The sequence below is a fragment of the Xenopus tropicalis genome, chromosome 8 (genome assembly GCF_000004195.4).
Source record: "Xenopus tropicalis strain Nigerian chromosome 8, UCB_Xtro_10.0, whole genome shotgun sequence".
In the NCBI taxonomy this organism is placed as follows: Eukaryota; Metazoa; Chordata; class Amphibia; order Anura; family Pipidae; genus Xenopus; species Xenopus tropicalis.
This window is the reverse complement of record NC_030684.2, coordinates 11,838,693-11,854,924: the sequence shown is the minus strand read 5'-3', so window position 1 is coordinate 11,854,924 and position 16,232 is coordinate 11,838,693. Positions and strand designations below refer to the sequence as shown.

The 16,232-nt window shown below is 45.8% G+C and overlaps 1 protein-coding gene across 2 annotated transcripts in view; it reads left to right on the top strand.

Moving 5' to 3' along the window:
* ntng2 (netrin G2) overlaps window positions 1-16,232 on the top strand; it is an 87,933-nt gene that overhangs the window by 40,719 nt on the left and 30,982 nt on the right. For both annotated transcript variants that reach the window (XM_004916668.4, XM_002936176.5), the window contains exon 3: window positions 8,875-9,518. In XM_004916668.4, the coding sequence (XP_004916725.1) occupies window positions 8,875-9,518 (644 nt within the window). The remainder of the gene's footprint in view (window positions 1-8,874; window positions 9,519-16,232) is intronic.

Below are 16,232 nucleotides of genomic sequence, written 5' to 3'. Positions count from 1 at the left end.
CTTAGATGTCCATGACCCTAGTTAGTACTGTTTCCCTTGGATGCCCATGACCCTAGTTAGTACTGTTTCCCTTGGATGTCCATGACCCTAGTTAGTACTGTTTCCCTTGGATGTCCATGACCCTAGTTAGTACTGTTTCCCTTGGATGCCCATGACCCTAGTTAGTACTGTTTCCCTTGGATGCCCATGACCCTAGTTAGTACTGTTTCCCTTGGATGTCCATGACCCTAGTTAGTACTGTTTCCCTTGGATGTCCATGACCCTAGTTAGTACTGTTTCCCTTGGATGTCCATGACCCTAGTTAGTACTGTTTCCCTTGGATGTCCATGACCCTAGTTAGTACTGTTTCCCTTGGATGTCCATGACCCTAGTTAGTACTGTTTTCCTTGGATGTCCATGACCCTAGTTAGTACTGTTTTCCTTGGATATATGACTTAATCTCTAGACCTACTGACAGTTACTCTAGCTGGCAGCATCTTTCCCTTAGACATCCATGACCCTAGTTAGTACTGTTTTCCTTGGATATATGACTTACCAGTAATCTCTAGACCTACTGACAGTTACTCTAGCTGGCAGCATCTTTCCCTTAGACATCCATGACCCTAGTTAGTACTGTTCTTCCTCCAAGGTCTTTCACTTAGATATCCAAGACTCTAATTGGCAATGTCTTTTCACTTAGATGTCCATGACCCTAGTTAGTACTGTTTCCCTTGGATGTCCATGACCCTAGTTAGTAATGTTTCCCTTGGATGTCCATGACCCTAGTTAGTACTGTTTCCCTTGGATGCCCATGACCCTAGTTAGTACTGTTTCCCTTGGATGCCCATGACCCTAGTTAGTACTGTTTCCCTTGGATGCCCATGACCCTAGTTAGTACTGTTTCCCTTGGATGTCCATGACACTAGTTAGTACTGTTTCCCTTGGATGTCCATGACCCTAGTTAGTACTGTTTCCCTTGGATGTCCATGACCCTAGTTAGTACTGTTTCCCTTGGATGTCCATGACCCTAGTTAGTACTGTTTCCCTTGGATGTCCATGACCCTAGTTAGTACTGTTTCCCTTGGATGCCCATGACCCTAGTTAGTACTGTTTCCCTTGGATGCCCATGACCCTAGTTAGTACTGTTTCCCTTGGATGCCCATGACCCTAGTTAGTACTGTTTCCCTTGGATGCCCATGACCCTAGTTAGTACTGTTTCCCTTGGATGTCCATGACCCTAGTTAGTACTGTTTCCCTTGGATGTCCATGACCCTAGTTAGTACTGTTTCCCTTGGATGTCCATGACCCTAGTTAGTACTGTTTCCCTTGGATGTCCATGACCCTAGTTAGTACTGTTTCCCTTGGATGTCCATGACCCTAGTTAGTACTGTTTTCCTTGGATGTCCATGACCCTAGTTAGTACTGTTTTCCTTGGATATATGACTTAATCTCTAGACCTACTGACAGTTACTCTAGCTGGCAGCATCTTTCCCTTAGACATCCATGACCCTAGTTAGTACTGTTTTCCTTGGATATATGACTTACCAGTAATCTCTAGACCTACTGACAGTTACTCTAGCTGGCAGCATCTTTCCCTTAGACATCCATGACCCTAGTTAGTACTGTTCTTCCTCCAAGGTCTTTCACTTAGATATCCAAGACTCTAATTGGCAATGTCTTTTCACTTAGATGTCCATGACCCTAGTTAGTACTGTTTCCCTTGGATGTCCATGACCCTAGTTAGTAATGTTTCCCTTGGATGTCCATGACCCTAGTTAGTACTGTTTCCCTTGGATGCCCATGACCCTAGTTAGTACTGTTTCCCTTGGATGCCCATGACTCTAGTTAGTACTGTTTCCCTTGGATGCCCATGACTCTAGTTAGTACTGTTTCCCTTGGATGCCCATGACCCTAGTTAGTACTGTTTCCCTTGGATGCCCATGACCCTAGTTAGTACTGTTTCCCTTGGATGCCCATGACCCTAGTTAGTACTGTTTCCCTTGGATGTCCATGACCCTAGTTAGTACTGTTTCCCTTGGATGCCCATGACCCTAGTTAGTACTGTTTCCCTTGGATGCCCATGACCCTAGTTAGTACTGTTTCCCTTGGATGTCCATGACCCTAGTTAGTACTGTTCCCTTGGATGCCCATGACCCTAGTTAGTGCTGTTTCCCTTGGATGTCCATGACCCTAGTTAGTACTGTTTCCCTTGGATGCCCATGACCCTAGTTAGTGCTGTTTCCCTTGGATGTCCATGACCCTAGTTAGTACTGTTTCCCTTGGATGCCCATGACCCTAGTTAGTACTGTTTCCCTTGGATGTCCATGACCCTAGTTAGTACTGTTTCCCTTGGATGCCCATGACCCTAGTTAGTACTGTTTCCCTTGGATGCCCATGACCCTAGTTAGTGCTGTTTCCCTTGGATGTCCATGACCCTAGTTAGTACTGTTTCCCTTGGATGCCCATGACCCTAGTTAGTACGTTTCCCTTGGATGTCCATGACCCTAGTTAGTACTGTTTCCCTTGGATGTCCATGACCCTAGTTAGTACTGTTTCCCTTGGATGCCCATGACCCTAGTTAGTACTGTTTCCCTTGGATGCCCATGACCCTAGTTAGTACTGTTTCCCTTGGATGTCCATGACCCTAGTTAGTACTGTTTCCCTTGGATGTTCATGACTCTAGTTAGTACGTTTCCCTTGGATGTACATGACCCTAGTTAGTACTGTTTCCCTTGGATGTACATGACCCTAGTTAGTACTGTTTACCTTGGATGTACATGACCCTAGTTAGTACTGTTTCCCTTGGATGCCCATGACCCTAGTTAGTACTGTTTCCCTTGGATGTCCATGACCCTAGTTAGTACTGTTTCCCTTGGATGTACATGACCCTAGTTAGTACTGTTTCCCTTGGATGTTCATGACTCTAGTTAGTACGTTTCCCTTGGATGTACATGACCCTAGTTAGTACTGTTTCCCTTGGATGTCCATGACCCTAGTTAGTACTGTTTCCCTTGGATGTTCATGACTCTAGTTAGTACGTTTCCCTTGGATGTACATGACCCTAGTTAGTACTGTTTCCCTTGGATGTACATGACCCTAGTTAGTACTGTTTACCTTGGATGTCCATGACCCTAGTTAGTACTGTTTCCCTTGGATGTCCATGACCCTAGTTAGTACTGTTTACCTTGGATGTCCATGACCCTAGTTAGTACTGTTTCCCTTGGATGTCCATGACCCTAGTTAGTACTGTTTACCTTGGATGTCCATGACCCTAGTTAGTACTGTTTCCCTTGGATGTCCATGACCCTAGTTAGTACTGTTTACCTTGGATGTCCATGACCCTAGTTAGTACTGTTTACCTTGGATGTCCAAGAACCTAGTTTGTAATTGGTAATGTTTTTTCTTTATCCATCTATGCCCCTAGCTGGTAATGTCTTTCCCTTGGCCAGAGTCCGTAAATATTTTCTTCTGGAAGTTCATGTCCTAGTTTGCTCCAAGTTGGTATTGTCTTACCTTTGATTTCTATGCCAGTATCCCTCTAGTCACTGTTCTTAGTTATACATTGGCAAGTTGGGCATCTGTGGTGTGTATTTCTCTTAGATGTTTATGCCCCTAGTTGGCCTAGCTGGTCATTTCCTTCCCTTGGACCTCTATGCCCCTGGTTGGAAGTGTCTTTCCCATAGATATCCATGCTCCTAGTTGGTCTTGTCTTTCCTTTTACTTCTATGCCAGTATCCCCTTAGCCAATTTGTCTTGTGATTCATTGGCAAATTGGGCATTTTTGGTGTGTCTTTCCCTTAGCTCTATATGCAGTGTGGGACTGGAACCCCAGGGGCCCACCAGAAAACCTTAGACCATGGGCCCACTCTCCAAAATATTTTTCCTCACTCAATATCTTTATTCTCCCATTATTTTTAATTACATGCTGCCATCTATCCTTCTTCTTCCTCTTTGTTCTCATTCAGAAATGGGAAATGACCATGCAATTGGCCAAATGGTCAGAAGCAAGAGGGCCCACTGACCCCTGGGCCCACCAGTAGTTTTCCTGGTATCCTGGTGGGCCAGTCTGACACTCTCTATATGTTCCTAATTGCTCTCTAGTTGGCAGTTTTATCCCTTGTATATCCCGGCCCCTAGCTGGTAGTGTCTTCTCTTAAGGTGCCGATTCGGCAGCTTATCGGTCATGTAGGGGCAGGAACGAGGGGCCTGCCCGACCGATATCTGACCTGAAATAGGCCAGATATTGATCAGGCAGGTTAAAAGATTTATTCGGATCGGGGACCGCATCGGCTCGTTGATGCGGTCCCTGAACCAATTGCCGCCATTATAATTTGATCGTTTGGCCCCAGGGCCTACATTTTCCCCGATATCGCCCACCCATAGGTGGGGATATCGGGAGAAGATCCGTTCGCTTGGCCACCTCATCTTCACGTGTATGGGCACCTTTAGATGTCCATGCCAGATATCGATCGGTCAGGTTAAAGATTAAGTCGGATGGGGGGCCGCATGGGCTCGTTGATGTGGTCCCTGAACCAATTGCCCAATTGCCCGCCATTATAGTTTGATCGTTAGTCCCCAGGGCCAAGCAATCGAATTAGCCTACATTTCCCGGATATCGCCCACCCGTAGGTGGGGGATTTCGGGAGAAGATCTGCTTGCTTGGCGACCTCATCTTCACATGTATGGCCACCTTTAGATGTCCATGCCAGATATTGATCGGGCAGGTTAAAAGATTAAGTCGGATGGGGGGCCGCATCGGCTCGATGATGCGGTCCCTGAACCAATTGCCCCATTGCCACCATTATAATTGGCCCCAGGACCAAGCAATCGAATTAGCCTATATTTTCCCCGATATCGCCCACCCGTAGGTGGGGGATATCGGGAGAAGATCCATTCACTTGGCGACCTCATCTTCACGTGTATGGGCACCTTTAGATGTCCATGCCAGATATCGATCGGGCAGGTTAAAAGATTATGGGCCCGATTCACTAAAGTCCGAAATAAGGAGTGCTATTTATAGCATGCGTTAAAAATCTTATCACTTCTTATTTTTTGCTCGATTCACTAAAAGGACACTTGTCATAATTAAGAAGCGATGTTCTTGGCGTTATTTATCTTGCGACGGCATATTTTCAAGCAATATATTACGCAGCGCACAACATATTACGCAGCGTGCGATATTTTACGCAGAGCGCAATATATTACCCACGTAACCATTACTTTCTGAAGACTACCGTTCTGAAAATTTTGCGCTCTGCGTAAAATATCGCGTGCTGCGCAATATGTTGTGCGCTAAAAGTGTCCTTTTAGTGAATCGAGCGAAAAATAAGAAGTGATAAGATTTTTAACGCATGCTATAAATAGCACTCCTTATTTCGGACTTTAGTGAATCGGGCCCTAAGTCGGATGGGGGATCGCATCGGCTCCATGATGTGGTCCCTGAACCAATTGCCCCATTGCCGCCATTATAGTTTGATCGTTAGTCCCCAGGGCCAAGCAATCGAATTAGCCTATATTTCCCAGATATCGCCCACCCGTAGGTGGGGGGGATATCGGGAGAAGATCCACTTGCTTGGCGACCTCATCTTCACGTGTATGGCCACCTTTAGATGCCCATGCCAGTATCCCTTTAGCCATTGTTTGTATGACATTGGCAAGATGGGCATCTTTCACAGTCACCAGTGTCTCAGCCCTAACACTGTCCAACTGGCCCAGTCTAGTATGTTTAATATTATGGGAGTATTATTTGCGTAGTTATGCCAAGAACTGCACCTGTGCATTGGCACCGAATCCCAACAGACCAGGCCTTCCTTGTTTCTATGTGTGTTGATACCGGTATAGATAATGAACAATTACCCTGGCACACTTTTTATGAAAATTCCATGTATAGACGTAATGTGAGCCTCATATTTGGTGCATCCTTAGCTGAATATTGCGGTTAAATATAGCTCAGAGCTGTAGAGCCGCAATGTGCTAGAAACATTGGATTATTTTTGATAAATTTCTTGCCCTATTTGTACACCTGGTTTGCAGCTGTGAGCCTTTCATAAATATTCATCCATTGTTAAAATAATATTCAGTACACACACACACACATACATATTTATATTGCCTTATGGTCAGAATAAAGTGATTTTGATGTTTTGATATTTATTTGTTAAATTAAAAAATAAAGTATAGTTAAAATGGGTGCTTTGGATGGGGTTTTTTTATTTAATATACAGGTAGGGGATCCCTTATCCGTAAACCCATTATCCAGAAAGAAAATTACGGAAAGGCCATCTCCCATAGACTCCATTACAAGGAAATAATTCCAATTTTTAAAAATGATTTCCTTTTTCTCTGTAATAATAAAGCAGTACCTGTACTTGATCCCAACTAAGATATAATTACCCCTTATTGGGGGCAGAACAGCCCTATTGGGTTTATTTAATGGTTAAATGATTCCCTTTTCTCTGTAATAATAAAACAGTACCTGTACTTGATCCCAACTAAGATATAATTACCCCTTATTGGGGGCAGAACAGCCCTATTGGGTTTATTTAATGGTTAAATGATTCCCTTTTCTCTGTAATAATAAAACAGTACCTGTACTTGATCCCAACTAAGATATAATTACCCCTTATTGGGGCAGAACAGCCCTATTGGGTTTATTTCATGGTTAAATGATTCCCTTTTCTCTGTAATAATAAAACAGTACCTGTACTTGATCCCAACTAAGATATAATTACCCCTTATTGGGGGCAGAACAGCCCTATTGGGTTTATTTAATGGTTAAATGATTCCCTTTTCTCTGTAATAATAAAACAGTACCTGTACTTGATCCCAACTAAGATATAATTACCCCTTATTGGGGCAGAACAGCCCTATTGGGTTTATTTAATGGTTAAATGATTCCCTTTTCTCTGTAATAATAAAACAGTACCTGTACTTGATCCCAACTAAGATATAATTACCCTTATTGGGGCAGAACAGCCCTATTGGGTTTATTTCATGGTTAAATGATTCCCTTTTCTCTGTAATAATAAAACAGTACCTGTACTTGATCCCAACTAAGATATAATTACCCCTTATTGGGGCAGAACAGCCCTATTGGGTTTATTTAATGGTTAAATGATTCCCTTTTCTCTGTAATAATAAAACAGTACCTGTACTTGATCCCAACTAAGATATAATTACCCCTTATTGGGGGCAGAACAGCCCTATTGGGTTTATTTAATGGTTAAATGATTCCCTTTTCTCTGTAATAATAAAACAGTACCTGTACTTGATCCCAACTAAGATATAATTACCCCTTATTGGGGCAGAACAGCCCTATTGGGTTTATTTCATGGTTAAATGATTCCCTTTTCTCTGTAATAATAAAACAGTACTTGTACTTGATCCCAACTAAGATATAATTACCCCTTATTGGGGGCAGAACAGCCCTATTGGGTTTATTTAATGGTTAAATGATTCCCTTTTCTCTGTAATAATAAAACAGTACCTGTACTTGATCCCAACTAAGATATAATTACCCCTTATTGGGGGCAGAACAGCCCTATTGGGTTTATTTAATGGTTAAATGATTCCCTTTTCTCTGTAATAATAAAACAGTACCTGTACTTGATCCCAACTAAGATATAATTACCCCTTATTGGGGGCAACACAAGCATATTTGGTTTATTCAATATTTTAATGATTTTTAGCGGACTTATCCGGAAAACCCCAGGTCCCAAACTTTCTGGTCCCATACCTGTACCACAATGCTTAGGGTCAAGTAGAATATGGTGGTCAAACCCAGTTGCCCATTATGTTGGCTATCATAGCAACAAAAGGAAAATTCACTGACACTTACTACAAGGGAAGAGGGGGGGTTATTGGGAGGATACCATAAGGAAGGTGTTTAGTGTTCAGGGTTGGACTGGGAAAAATCCCAGTGGGCCCCTAGTGTATGCCCGGCTTGGGTTTGCAGCAGTGTGGCGTTGGCGGTGGGCAGTGGGTCAAGAGGTGTTCTACAGGGGTGGGGAGGAGGGGTGGTTGGTGAGGCCCTGAAGGTCAGGAGCAAAAGGCAGAAACCCCACCCTGATGTACACCTCCCTCACCTTTATCCATACCCATTGTTCTTATTGCAAGTCCTGGTTAAAAATGACCCTTTATTGATTTACACTCTTTATAGAAACGGGAAACTCTTGGATTTTCCATTTGTCCCACTACTCTCATGTTGAAGGCAATCAATAGAGCAGATGAAGTTTAATGGGGAAATGACATTTTGTTCCTTGTAGAATTAATCCAAAGGTGATTGAGAGATCCCTCTTAAATTAAATTATGGACATAGTGCCATTTATCTACTACCCATACATATAAATATATACATGCTGTAGTGGTGTTAGCGAGTGGGACATGATCATTTAATTGTAGAACAAAGGAGATATCTCTTTGGTGACCATGAAAATGGGTCAATGTCATGGCAAGTCAGCCCTGCCTTAATGGTCCTAAACAAATGAAGAGGCCGATAGATATTTTTCCATGGGCAGAGTCATTTCTCAAGGTAGAACAATGTGGCTGGTTAATATAAAGAAGAATGTACGGTGTCCATCACAGATATCGTGCAACTGTCCGGGCTATAACTTGGCACAAAAAGTGATTATATTCTTTGGCCAAGGTCAAGGACTAGGTATTGGTAATGTTACTAGGTAATAGTAGAAAATAAAGTAGAACATTTATGGAAGGGTGTGGTTAAACAAGAGAGGTTACTTAGTAACGTAGGGCTCCACAGTCTAAAGGGACCTCCTTCAGCTGTGAGTTGTAGAGGGCTTCTAGGTTGGAGCCTACTAAAGCTGGAGACCCAGGGTAAGAACCTGTTTGATGCAGATTATAGAAAGTAATCAAGTTATTTTGTCATCTTCCCTTCAGGAAAACCCATACCTCTGTAGCGATGAATGTGATGCTTCCAATCCAGACCTGGCTCACCCTCCAAGCCTGATGTTTGATAAGGAAAAAGAAGGTCTGGCAACTTACTGGCAAAGTGTCACATGGAAGAGATATCCTGAGCCGCTAGTGGCTAACATCACATTGTCATGGAACAAGAGCCTTGAGCTAACCGATGACATTGTTGTGACTTTTGAATACGGACGCCCTACGGCCATGATGTTGGAGAAGTCACTAGACTATGGGAGGACTTGGCACCCATATCAGTATTACGCAGATGACTGTATGGAAGCCTTTGGCATGCCACCGAGGAAAGTCAGGGACCTGGCAGCTTCTAGTGCCAACCGTGTGCTGTGCACTGAAGAATACTCCCGCTGGGCGGGCTCCAAGAAGGAGAAGGATGTTCGCTTTGAGGTTCGAGATCGGTTTGCCATCTTTGCCGGACCAGATCTCAGAAAGATGGAGAACTTGTACTTACGCATGGAAAGTGCTAAGGGGCTAAAGGACTTCTTCACCCTCACTGACCTACGGCTCCGGCTTCTACGCCCAGCTCTTGGGGGAACTTACGTGCAACGGGAAAACTTGTACAAGTATTTTTATGCCATCTCCAACTTCGAAGTGGTAGCCAGGTAAGGGAATCTGTGATAATCTGTGTGTCCCCCTAACTGGCCTTCAGGCTGGGCCCCCTTAGCTCATAACAAGGTTACAGATATATAGAAACATTGGGGTAACAGTCACCCTGCTATAGTTCCAGGGGTACCCAGGGCACAAATAAGCACTCACCCCAAATCCCCCCTAACTGGCCTTCAGGCTGGGCCCCCTTAGCCCATAACAAGGTTACAGATATATAGAAACATTGGGGTAACAGTCACCCTGCTATAGTTCCAGGGGTACCCAGGGCACAAATAAGCACTCACCCCAAATCCCCCCTAACTGGCCTTCAGGCTGGGCCCCCTTAGCCCATAACAAGGTTACAGATATATAGAAACATTGGGGTAACAGTCACCCCGCTATAGTTCCAGGGGTACCCAGGGCACAAATAAGCACTCACCCCAAATCTCCCCCTAACTGGCCTTCAGGCTGGGCCCCCTTAGCCCATAACAAGGTTACATATATATAGAAACATTGGGGTAACAGTCACCCTGCTATAGTTCCAGGGGTACCCAGGGCACAAATAAGCACTCACCCCAAATCCCCCCCTAACTGGCCTTCAGGCTGGGCCCCCTTAGCCCATAACAAGGTTACAGATATATAGAAACATTGGGGTAACAGTCACCCTGCTATAGTTCCAGGGGTACCCAGGGCACAAATAAGCACTCACCCCAAATCCCCCCTAACTGGCCTTCAGGCTGGGCCCCCTTAGCCCATAACAAGGTTACAGATATATAGAAACATTGGGGTAACAGTCACCCTGCTATAGTTCCAGGGGTACCCAGGGCACAAATAAGCACTCACCCCAAATCCCCCCCTAACTGGCCTTCAGGCTGGGCCCCCTTAGCCCATAACAAGGTTACAGATATATAGAAACATTGGGGTAACAGTCACCCCGCTATAGTTCCAGGGGTACCCAGGGCACAAATAAGCACTCACCCCAAATCCCCCCCTAACTGGCCTTCAGGCTGGGCCCCCTTAGCCCATAACAAGGTTACAGATATATAGAAACATTGGGGTAACAGTCACCCCGCTATAGTTCCAGGGGTACCCAGGGCACAAATAAGCACTCACCCCAAATCCCCCCCTAACTGGCCTTCAGGCTGGGCCCCCTTAGCCCATAACAAGGTTACAGATATATAGAAACATTGGGGTAACAGTCACCCTATAGTTCCAGGGGTACCCAGGAGGAATACAAGGGGGAGGGAGTACAGAATGCAGAGAACCTTTGCTACTGAGACTGAGTGCATATAAAATTAACCCTTTGGCTGCCTGCACAGCAGCGGTTTGGACACAGGGATCTGTCCATAGAAACTGCATTGCTTTTCCCCCTAAATATTAAAGCCGACTCAAAGCCAGGGCAGAACTGGGGCAGTACTTGCATTGCGGTAGGGCTGGGCTATTATTAGTGAGCGGCCGCTAAGTACTGGGGATGTTTCAGTAGTGCCGTGCCACCATTTTTAGTGGTTTAAGGAAATGACCAGGTAAGGAAGAAAACTGCAGAGGAAGATGTCCCGGCAGAACATATGCACTTAGGATCCCATCTGCCGCCGATCAGAAAGCTCTGCATAGCCCGGCCCTACTGGGAATTACTGCAGAGACACTCCGGCCCTTTGCCCCGGCACAGGCCACGGTGGAAGGATAAAAATAAAGGCAGTGATTATATCTCCTAAGCAGCTGCGCCAAATATATAACATTATGGGGGACAAATCTGTATCCCTGAGATAGAGAGATAAAGCATCTTGCAATATATTAACTGCAAGCAGTGTGGGGCGGCCCAAGGTTTCCTTTAGGGGCCTGGTGCCTCAGTCTCACACTGACATGTAGTAGGGTTTATACTGCCCCTTACACTGGCATTTAAAGGGGAAATAACGCTGCTGGGGTAACCTCCCACTTGCAGCTGCTGGCTTCCTAGCCCGGGTCCGACTTGGGAATTCAACTACAGCTGAAGGACTACAAGTTGGATAACAATGATATAAACTGTAATTTAAGCCATCTTGCACTGCTATCTCTATCTCCCCCTACTCATTTGATTTTGTATTATCGTCTCCTTCTTGTCCCACTGGCTCCATATTGCTACCATCTCAATCTTCTTCTACTGTCTCCATCTTGCCCTACTGTCTCCATCTTGCCCTACTGTCTCCATATTGCCCTACTATCTCCATATTGCCCTACTGTCTCCATCTTGCCCTACTGTCTCCATCTTGCCCTACTGTCTCCATCTTTTCCTACTGTCTCCATCTTGTCCTACTGTTTCCTATTGCCCTACTGTCTCCATCTTGTCCTACTGTCTCCATCTTGTCCTACTGTCTCCATCTTGCCCTACTGTCTCCATCTTGCCCTACTGTCTCCATCTTGTCCTACTGTCTCCATCTTGTCCTACTGTCTCCATATTGCCCTACTGTCTCCATATTGCCCTACTGTCTCCATCTTGCCCTACTGTCTCCATCTTGCCCTACTGTCTCCATCTTTTCCTACTGTCTCCATCTTGTCCTACTGTTTCCTATTGCCCTACTGTCTCCATCTTGTCCTACTGTCTCCATCTTGTCCTACTGTCTCCATCTTGTCCTACTGTCTCCATCTTGTCCTACTGTCTCCATCTTGTCCTACTGTCTCCATCTTGTCCTACTGTCTCCATCTTGTCCTACTGTCTCCATCTTGCCCTACTGTCTCCATCTTGCCCTACTGTCTCCATCTTGCCCTACTGTCTCCATCTTGCCCTACTGTCTCCATCTTGCCCTACTGTCTCCATCTTGCCCTACTGTCTCCATTTTGCCCTACTGTCTCCATCTTGCCCTACTGTCTCCATCTTGCCCTACTGTCTCCATATTGCCCTACTGTCTCCATCTTGCCCTACTGTCTCCATCTTGCCCTACTGTCTCCATCTTTTCCTACTGTCTCCATATTGCCCTACTGTCTCCATCTTGCCCTACTGTCTCCATCTTGCCCTACTGTCTCCATCTTGCCCTACTGTCTCCATCTTGCCCTACTGTCTCCATCTTGCCCTACTGTCTCCATCTTGCCCTACTGTTTCCATCTTTTCCTACAGCTGACATTTTGCCCTACTGTCTCCTTCTTTCTTGCCTCAGTTTTGCCCTATTATACCTGCAGTATTTCACTGTTCTTATCTACCTAAAATGTTTGCTTTATGGATTCAAGTGCAATTTGGACCAGCCCTTTCCCTTCTGAAGAGGAGCTGTTTAACGGCTTTCATTGTAACTCTCTCCACCCACAAACCAGAAAAATTCATAGTAAATACCAAACAAAATATCCCCACGCAGCTAAATTAGAGCCGGGTTATTATTGGCTGCGGGATCAATGGGGGGCCGAGGCACAGCGCAAAGCTGAGGCTGCTAACACCTGAGAATGCCCCGGGGACACAGCATTGAGATATGAGCCAAAGGACTACTGACATCAGCTTTACTTACCCAGGGCTGTGGGGGGGGGGAGGGCTTGATTTTAATATTATGTTAGGGAGTCACATTGTTTACACTGCAACCTGCACATTTAGAAGTAGCTGAATACCCAGTTGGAATGGGTTTCAAAACCTTAGCCATCCCTAATTGGCTACTTATTACAGGCCCCACCCACGTATCCATGTGTCACATGGTATAACTGAATGAGTGAAGGCCAGACACCCCTAGCTATGGCCACATTCTGCTCCCCAGCAATTTACTGACCTCCATAGAAATATGAAGCTCTCAATGTTAATATCCCATCCGGATATAGACAATGAATAAGAAATCACCGGCAGCCATTAATAGCCTCATTACGTATAGCTTTGCGGTAATATTACATACCTACCCCCCCCCCCCCTTTTTATTCCTTCAAGGTGATCGGTGTCACCGGCCATTGGAGGAAAGACAAATCAGTGTTGAGTTCCTCAGCCAGGCTTCCTCCCATTGGCCGGTCCCAGCGAGCCGCAGCTCTAGTCTTTCACCGCGTGCCAGCTGGTTATTGTTAACATCTTTCTTACTGGTCGATATGTGTCCTGTAAGTATTGATCCCACGAGTAACTAGAGACAGACGCAGAATATGACTGGGATAAAACTGCACCGAGAGGGAAGATTAAGGTGGGGGGGGGGGGGAATGAAGACATGAGCGGGAAGGGCAGGGAGTTACCCTTTAATAGAGTTATGCAGAGAAAAGTGTTGGGCTGCAACTGATACAGGCTGCTGGGAGTTCCACTATAACAATACCTAAGGCGGGCTTACACGGGCAGATTGAAGCTGCTCATTCGAGTCCTTTAGACCAATATGTCTGTGTATGGGGGCTGCCGCTGGCCCTACCCAACTGATATCTGGCCATCGGACAGGTTTGATTTGTTAGTCGGATTGGGGACCACATTAGATTGTTGATGTGGTTCTCACTCCAACTGCTCCCTAGTTGGCAAAAGATTGGATTAGCCCAATAACGCTCAACCTTAGGTGGGCATATCAAAGAGTCATCCCCTTGTCCCAGGAAGCCTCGTCATAGAGCACTACCTCCCAGTGTGACCCATGAATAACCGCCCCCCCCCCCCCAATTCAAAATCAATTGCTGCTGCTGCAGAACTACAACTCACTGCTGCAACTGCCTAGCAGAGGGAGCTGGGAGTAACAATTCAGCTTGTGTAGCCGCAATACGTTAATATTGATGAATGCCACCAAGGTGTAGTGGTGCTCAGGATATGTCTGGAAGCTGAGTTCCATTGAGCTCGAGTGGATACGGATGATAAACTGGGATAAATTCCAGGTAAAAAAAAGAAATTCAGCATGAATAGGGATGCCAGGGAGCCATGTTATACATTATAGAGACTGGCCGACCCAGCATTGGCATATTATCTGTTTATTAGGAAAGCAGAAGGCTTCTGGTACCCTTGGGGTATCCTGTATGTGGTTTTGTTCTGATAGGAAAGGGTTTGTGTCTCGAACTTTCCCTACCATCTCAGTTTTCCTTTACTGTCTCCATCTTTTCCTGCTGTTTCCATCTTGCCCTACTGTCTCCCTCTTGCCCTACTGTCTCCATCTTGCCCTACTGTCTCCATCTTGTCCTACTGTCTCCATCTTGCCCTACTGTCTCCATCTTGCCCTACTGTCACCATCTTGTCCTACTGTCTCCATCTTGCCCTACTGTCTTCATTTTGCCCTACTGTCTCCATCTTGTCCTACTGTCTCCATCTTGCCCTACTGTCACCATCTTTTCCTACTGTCTCCATCTTGCCCTACTGTCTCCATCTTGTCCTACTGTCTCCATCTTGCCCTACTGTCTCCATCTTGTCCTACTGCCTTCAACTTGCCCTACTGTCTCCATCTTGCCCTACTGTCTTCATTTTGCCCTACTGTCTCCATCTTGTCCTACTGTCTCCATCTTGCCCTACTGTCTCCCTCTTGCCCTACTGTCTCCATCTTGCCCTACTGTCTCCATCTTGTCCTACTGTCTCCATCTTGCCCTACTGTCTCCATCTTGCCCTACTGTCACCATCTTGTCCTACTGTCTCCATCTTGCCCTACTGTCTCCATCTTGCCCTACTGTCTTCATTTTGCCCTACTGTCTCCATCTTGTCCTACTGTCTCCATCTTGCCCTACTGTCACCATCTTTTCCTACTGTCTCCATCTTGCCCTACTGTCTCCATCTTGTCCTACTGTCTCCATCTTGCCCTACTGTCTCCACCTTGCCCTACTGTCTCCATCTTGCCCTACTGTCTCCATCTTTTCCTGCTTTCTCCATCTTGCCCTACTGTCTCCATCTTGTCCTACTGTCTCCATCTTGCCCTACTGTCTCCATCTTGCCCTACTGTCTCCACCTTGCCCTACTGTCCCCATCTTGTCCTACTGTCTCCATCTTGCCCTACTGTCTCCATCTTGTCCTACTGTCTCCATCTTGCCCTACTGTCTCCATCTTTACCTGCTTTCTCCATCTTGCCCTACTGTCTCCATCTTGCCCTACTGTCACCATCTTGTCCTACTGTCTCCATCTTGCCCTACTGTCTTCATTTTGCCCTACTGTCTCCATCTTGTCCTACTGTCTCCATCTTGCCCTACTGTCACCATCTTTTCCTACTGTCTCCATCTTGCCCTACTGTCTCCATCTTGTCCTACTGTCTCCATCTTGCCCTACTGTCTCCATCTTGTCCTACTGCCTTCAACTTGCCCTACTGTCTCCATCTTGCCCTACTGTCTTCATTTTGCCCTACTGTCTCCATCTTGTCCTACTGTCTCCATCTTGCCCTACTGTCTCCCTCTTGCCCTACTGTCTCCATCTTGCCCTACTGTCTCCATCTTGTCCTACTGTCTCCATCTTGCCCTACTGTCTCCATCTTGCCCTACTGTCACCATCTTGTCCTACTGTCTCCATCTTGCCCTACTGTCTCCATCTTGCCCTACTGTCTTCATTTTGCCCTACTGTCTCCATCTTGTCCTACTGTCTCCATCTTGCCCTACTGTCACCATCTTTTCCTACTGTCTCCATCTTGCCCTACTGTCTCCATCTTGTCCTACTGTCTCCATCTTGCCCTACTGTCTCCACCTTGCCCTACTGTCTCCACCTTGCCCTACTGTCTCCATCTTGCCCTACTGTCTCCATCTTTTCCTGCTTTCTCCATCTTGCCCTACTGTCTCCATCTTGTCCTACTGTCTCCATCTTGCCCTACTGTCTCCATCTTGCCCTACTGTCTCCACCTTGCCCTACTGTCCCCATCTTGTCCTACTGT